General features: G+C 41.7%; 1 protein-coding gene across 4 annotated transcripts in view; it reads left to right on the top strand.

Moving 5' to 3' along the window:
• Positions 1–6,804, top strand: part of TRMT1L (tRNA methyltransferase 1 like) — a 33,357-nt gene that overhangs the window by 9,084 nt on the left and 17,469 nt on the right. For all 4 annotated transcript variants that reach the window (XM_015412779.1, XM_015412780.1, XM_015412778.1 and 1 more), the window contains exons 3-6: positions 1,101–1,211; positions 2,286–2,399; positions 2,667–2,731; positions 5,254–5,383. In XM_015412779.1, the coding sequence (XP_015268265.1) occupies positions 1,101–1,211; positions 2,286–2,399; positions 2,667–2,731; positions 5,254–5,383 (420 nt within the window). The remainder of the gene's footprint in view (positions 1–1,100; positions 1,212–2,285; positions 2,400–2,666; positions 2,732–5,253; positions 5,384–6,804) is intronic.

Here is a 6,804-nt window from a genome sequence, read left to right as displayed (position 1 = left end):
CGTGTGCCTTGGTGTTTAGTCATGCCGGCCACATGACCACGGAAACGTCTTTGGACAGCGCTGGCTCTTCGGCTTTGAAACGGAGATGAGCACCGCAACCCTAGAGTCGGATTCAACTGGCTTTCGAGCAAGGGAACCTTTACCTTTTACTATGCATAAGAGGCCTGGATGTTCCTAAACAGCATCTCCCTTTGTATTGCCGGGCATCGAGGAGGTCCAGGAGATGCGTCTGTCTAGCGTGCTGCCATCAACCGGAAGTCGGAAACTCCCCATTCTGTACAGATGCAAAAGGTCCTTGAAGAATGCCAGAAGGAGACCTCAGTGTACCTTAATGTTCTTGGGTCAAATAAACAAATGCAAATATCTGTAACTCTAGCCAGTCTTGGGGTACACCAATGGAAGGATGCCAGCTCAAATGATGCTACCTGTTTGAATCCAATTGTATCTTTCCCGAGTTGTAAACTGTTATGATGTCATTTGGGGTATAAGACCTGCTGCCCTTCCTGTTTGGGGCAGAATACAGCTTGGTGTCACTGGATGCTGAGGTATCCAGTCTTGTATTTCCTGTTATTGCAATAAACAGTTAGAAATCCAACTCACTGGACTCTGGCTGTGCGTTCCTTATCTGGCCCTGGGAGCGCACAGGGTGCAGATTTGTGCTTCAGAAGGGACCATGGGGAGTATTAACATCAAGCGTTGCACTTGGGTAGGAAGAATCAGTAAAGGAAAGTTATGATGCGTATTGATTTTACAAAAAGAGCTATGGCACTGATGCTGCTTGGGAGCAATCCTAAGCAGGCCTACTCAAAAGGAAAAGTCTGTGCCGAGAGACCTTTTTTGCTCAAATTCTGCAGACAAAGCTGCAGAGTTTACTTTTGTTTAATGGAAAACAGGTGACGTAGCAGCAGGCAGAGGTGCTATAAGTAAATGATAGGCCGGGGCTATGTGGTTAGGTGTATGCGCAGAATGTCATAGATTGGACGATGCAAGGTATGAAGCTTCCAGTTGCTGCAAAGCTGCTGAAGAAGTAACGCTTGATTATAATCTGCCATGTAACAAAAAAAGTAACTTGAACAAAAAATTGAACTGTTTTGTCCTAGGGAAACACATTTCAATTCAAAGAACGCTTACCGATCTAGAAAAACTGGCTGGTTTGAAGGAAGGTTGCAGAATCTCAACTGTTTCCCAGAACACAGACCCTCACATGGCAGGTATTTAAGCTAGCTCCAGCAAAGAGAAAGGTATGGCTGAGAGAGAATATTTGTGGTGTTAGACTCTTAGAAGTGTACCTAACCCCACAGCAAAGCACCTAATCCTAGATACTGAATAGCTGGGGAGGGTACATCATTGACCTTAATCTGCAAGCGAGAAAAGGAGCCATGCAGGGTAGTGGGCTATGAATTCTCATTAGGAGCCTGTATGTATGGATCAGTGGCTGCTTAAGTGCTGGTGAACAACAATGTTATATATAACAACTGAGAAAAACATAGATAGTTTCATGCACCATTGTGGGGACTTGCAGGTGTGCCTTTATCCTCTCTGCCGGTTGCAAGCCAGGAAATGCACTTGAGCTAGTCTTGCTGGGAGAGGAAAGTAACTGGCACTGGCATCAGCACTGCATGCTTGTGTTGAGGGAGGACAGGAGAGATTGGGCATCATACCCCTGCCTGGTTCTTGGCATGGTTAAGCTGAGATTTAGCAAAATTTACCTTAATTACCTTGTAAGGGAGGTAAGATTTAGCAACTGAAATACTGTGTAAATAAAACTGCCCCCAGATTGAGACCAAAGTAAAACAGTCCACAGCAGCTCTCAATTCCTTCATAATTAATTTTGTTACAAGGGTGCTGAGTTGCTTTGGTGTAGTGGTTAAGTACGTGGACTCTAATCTGGGAGAACCGGGTTTGATTCCCCACTCCTCCACTTGCACCTGGCTGGATGATCTTGGGCAAGCCGTAGTTCTGTCAGAGCTGTCCTTGAAAGGGCAGTTCTTGAAAGAGCTCTCTCAGCCCCACCTGCTTCACAGGGTGTCTGTTGTGGGGAGGGGAAGGGAAAGGAGTTTGTAAGCCACTCTGAGACTCTAAGTGAAGAGCAGGGTGTAAATCCAGTCTCTTCTTCTTGATCCATCCAACTTGGTTCTTGAATAGTTTGAACAGTCTAGAAAACCATAGAACGACGATGTCCAAGTTAACCCTGCAAAGCCGATGAGAGGGACAGCACCCTATAAAATGGGTGGTTGTTATGGTTATTGCATCTCTTCTTATTTTGGTCTAATTTACATTACCAGGTAGCAAGAAATCTTGTCCTCTTTGCCCTGAAGACAAGTTCAAAGCTTGTTATGCTCATAAGCTCCATCGCCACCTTCAGAATCTCCACTGGAAAGTGTCTGTTGAATTTGAAGGTAAAGATGGCTGAAATACCACTGTAGATACTGTAATGCCATACTGGCTTAAAGTAAAGTTAATGTCGTAGCTTTTCATTTCTTGGTTAGTGCTTCAAGTTGGGTGGCTTATTATAAACTGAAGTTTAACTTGACCAGTATATCTGATCGGTGTTGATAAGATACTTTTCTGTCTGCAGTTGGCTTAAAATGAAGGCCCAGGCAGCACAGAACTTGCTGTCTTGTCATGTATCATTCTGAAGTGACCAAGCCCTTTCTACTTTCCAGGCTACAGAATGTGCATTTGTTACTTACCTTGTCGCCCTGTGAAACCAAATGTTGCTGGAGATCAGGTACTACAGCTATAGTTATATAAATACTCATCTTTTTACAAAAGCTCGGGATAATTACGAATGGTTCCGTTTCAGTTTTGGCCTGACAGACTCGCAGAGCAGCTTACAATGACACATCATATACAAAATCAAAATGATAAAAACCAATGACTGAAGAAAGCAACAAACCATACCAAAGCCTAGCAATGAAAACCAATGAACAGCCAGCAATCTAAAACACCACAGTTCAAGAAAAGAACTGATTCACTCCAAATGCCTTCTGAAAGTATTAATTAAAGCCAATAAGGAAGGAGCAAGATGGTCCTTTTTAGGCAAAGATTCCCATAATCTTGGCACTGCCACCAAAAATGCCCTGTGCTGCAACACTGTCCCCTGTACCTCAGATGGCAGGGACTGTGGAGAAGGGCCTCTGCTGATCATTTTATTCATTTATTAATTAAAATACTCATGTCCTGCCTTTCCTTGTGGCTCAAGGTGGCTCAGAAGTCACAATTAAACCTTAATGCTAACCTAAATTTACAAATGAGGTTTATGTAGGAGAAAAATGGTACTCAACGTACTCTGGTCCCAAACTGTTGAGAGCTTTCAAGGGGAAGACCAGCTCCTTGAATGGATCAGAAGGGAGGAAAGGAAATGCTGAATACACACATCCTTAATCATAATATTTATACCTGAATTTTATATTTATTTCTGAACAGGCTAGAGGGATGATAGTGTGCCCATTTTATTATATGTAATTTATATAGATTATTTCCATTCTGTATGAAGTTACTTTAAAAATACCTTTTTAAAAGTTTACATAGACTACTGTATATATTGACTTAAATTTACCCTGCACTTGTCTAATAAGCCTAGCCATTACACTTCTGACTAAAATTATGCCCTTGTGAAATGGTGTAATAGCAGCATATTGGGAACTGTAGAAAGTAAGTTTTTATCAAGCTGTTAAAAAGCCTATAACAGGTTGGCAGGAAAAGATTAGGAATCAAGGTACTTGCTTTTCACCTTATATGTTACATTTAGATTCAGATGACATGGAGAAACATGAAGAAAGACAGTTCTGCTGCCTTTCGTTCTACCATGAACCAATAACTTCAGAAAGCTGAATCATGAAATGCTAGTGAGCTCACAGGATTTTGTGGGTAAAACACTAGACAGACAGCCCAAGTCCTAGTAAGACTTTGCTTATGGTTCTAAGACTTTAGCTGAGGAATGGCTTCTGAATAAAGACAAAAAAAATTGCTCTTTTTAATATATCAGCATGATCTTTAGAAACATGTGGGCAACTTACAGACAGTAAAAACTGAAACAATAAGATACAGAATCACAAAATCATATTTTGGGCTACGATCACACACACTCAATAATTTACTTTCAATCAACTTTCAATTCACTTTCAAACTGGATTTTTACTGTGTGAACTAGCAAAATCCAGTTTGAAAGTGCATTGAAAGTGGATTATTTAGTGTGTGTGATTGCAGCCTTGGTTGATCAAAACAACAAACCAGCAGTGTGTAAATCATTATTATCTATCTTCAGTATCAGTGTGCAGATGGGGTAGGTATTGTATAGAAGACACTTCCTGAAGTATCCTCGACCCAGCCATTTAGGGCTTTAACAGTCATAACCAGTATATTGACCGCCCAGACAAACTGCAAACTAGCAGAATTCTTTCAGCACAGTTTTAGCGTGCAACTCAAACCCACTAATGTGGGGGAGGACATAATATTAAACATCAATAACGTCTGCACAGTGACTCCACACAGAACACATTACAGTAGTCCAGCAAGACATAGAAGAACAGCAGCTTTATCTTAGGGGAGAGAACAAGTTAAAACCTCAGTATTAGAATAATAATTTTCCAACCAAAGCCTTTTATTGGCATATAAATAAAAATACAGTAATCTGAATACACACAGAGTCAAATTAAAATTGCCGATTAACATCACAGAGTATTGCCATAAAGAAAAACCATCATATCATTTATCAGGCCGTAGGGCCATGGCACTGCAGAGAAACTTTGCTGTTATTTCAGTTATTTCTGTGTCTGTGTTATCGAGCAAGAAAAGAAGCTTAAAATCATCAGGGGACTCTAAAAATGGCCTAATATGGGATATAGAAGATCCCGACGGGACGCCAAATAGAGAGGGCACTGGAAGAGAACATGGGCAACAGTTTCAACACAATCCTTCCTACAAGGACAGCACCTGCTAGGATAGGGAATCCCTTGGAATCTGCCAGATAAAATAGCTGAAGGAAGAACATTAAATCTAGCCAAGGATATGGCTCTACGCAAATTAGGAGCTATGAGTTGGTAGAGGTATACTGCTGGAAGATTTGCATTAGGAATAATCCAGAATAATAATTAAGAAGTCTCATTAGACCTTTCTGGTAATGAAGATACTATGTTCTCGATTATATCACCCATAGATGTATTTAATGGTTATTTATCATTATTGTAGTCTGATCTTAATACTGAACAGCTTTTCTGATACACTTTAACTCTGTACTCTGTGCTGTAGATATCCCTAAAGATGGGAGCCCATTTCCACTGCATTATCTGTTCAGCAACCATTACCCGAAGGACTGATATGGTAGGGCATGTTAAACGCCATGTTAATAAAGGAGAAACCGAATCTAGGTATAGCCCTGGTGAGTATTTAGGCACCCCTGTTGCTTTATTATGAAGATCTTGCATTGTGTTCATTGGGCGGTATAGGTAGAATGTGTGATGCAGTTAGTGTATGTGGGAATACCAAATTTGAAGCCATTTTAAAGGACTTTCCATAGTCTCATTAAAAGGCAAGGCATTTTGGCCGATCTTTCTTTATTCACCTCCTTTGTCTAATATGGATGAATTATTCTGTTTGAGAGCTGTGCATGTTGAAAGTAGTTTATTCTAGTATTTGTACAGTAGTACATGCAAGACAGAGTAAAACAACAAAAACCCCAAGACATGTAGCTTGTACCTTAAGATTTAGTATTCATGGAAGGAGAAATGTCATGCGAGGATCATAATTCACAGCCAATTTCCTGCCCCTGTCACTCAGTTATTATCCCCTTTCTTCCTAGTAGGACTCGAAACTAATCTCCAGGATGCACAATAGGTTTGAAAGCCTTTGTCTTTCACTATTCAGTAGTGATCTGAAATATCTTCAAAAGCTCAGTTGTTTATTCCTGCCCTCCCTCCACACCTGGTACAAAAGAATTTGCTTGAAGGTTTGAATCAAAATAAAATTTCAAGCAGTGTGGCAGTTTTTCAGCATAGATGAGAATATGTTGTCGAAGGCTTTCACGGCCGGAGTTCATTAGCTGTTGTAGATTTTCCGGGTTGTGTGGCCATGGTCTTTATTTATTTATTTAATTCAATTTATACCCCGCCCTCCCCGCAATGCGGGCTCAGGGCGGCTTACATAGGGGCAAACGCCAATATAAAACATAATTAAAACCATTTAAAATCCAACAGTACAAAACATTCATAACGAGTTACTGACTAAAGTGCTCTAGGTGTTGTACATGAAATTTCAGAGATGGCATATTTGAACTGTTCAGCATCGTCTGCTCCAGGGAAGCATTGATGTTCCCTCATCCAGGGCCAGGTGAAGATGGAATAATGATGATGGTAGTGGCGGCTCCTACTCATACGCCTGGTGGAAGAGCTCCGTCTTACAGGCCCTGCGGAACTGCACAAGGTCCCGCAGGGCCCGGATCTCCTCCGGGAGCTCGTTCCACCAGATAGGAGCCACCACCGAGAAAGCCCTGGCCCTGGTAGCGGCCAGCCTGGCCTCTTTGGGACCTGGCACTGCCAGGAGATGTTGGGTCCCGGACCGAAGTGCTCGCGGGGGAACATTGTAGGACCTGACATTTCACCAGTAGCTGTGACTGGCATCCTCAGAGGTATAATACAGAAAGACAGAATACTCTCAGTGTCAAGGTAAAAAGAAAAATGGTAGGCAGGTAATTTATATCTACTCAGGAAGGTGGGGTAGGGCGGAGTCATTATCTTGTAAGAGTTCCCCAGGCTGTGAAAACAGGCTAATGGAAGAGCTTTCCTAATGGAAGAGCTTTTGTAT

This window comes from Gekko japonicus, unplaced genomic scaffold (genome assembly GCF_001447785.1).
Source record: "Gekko japonicus isolate JY-2015 unplaced genomic scaffold, Gekko_japonicus_V1.1 scaffold793, whole genome shotgun sequence".
In the NCBI taxonomy this organism is placed as follows: Eukaryota; Metazoa; Chordata; class Lepidosauria; order Squamata; family Gekkonidae; genus Gekko; species Gekko japonicus.
This window is presented reverse-complemented; position numbering and strand designations above follow the sequence as displayed.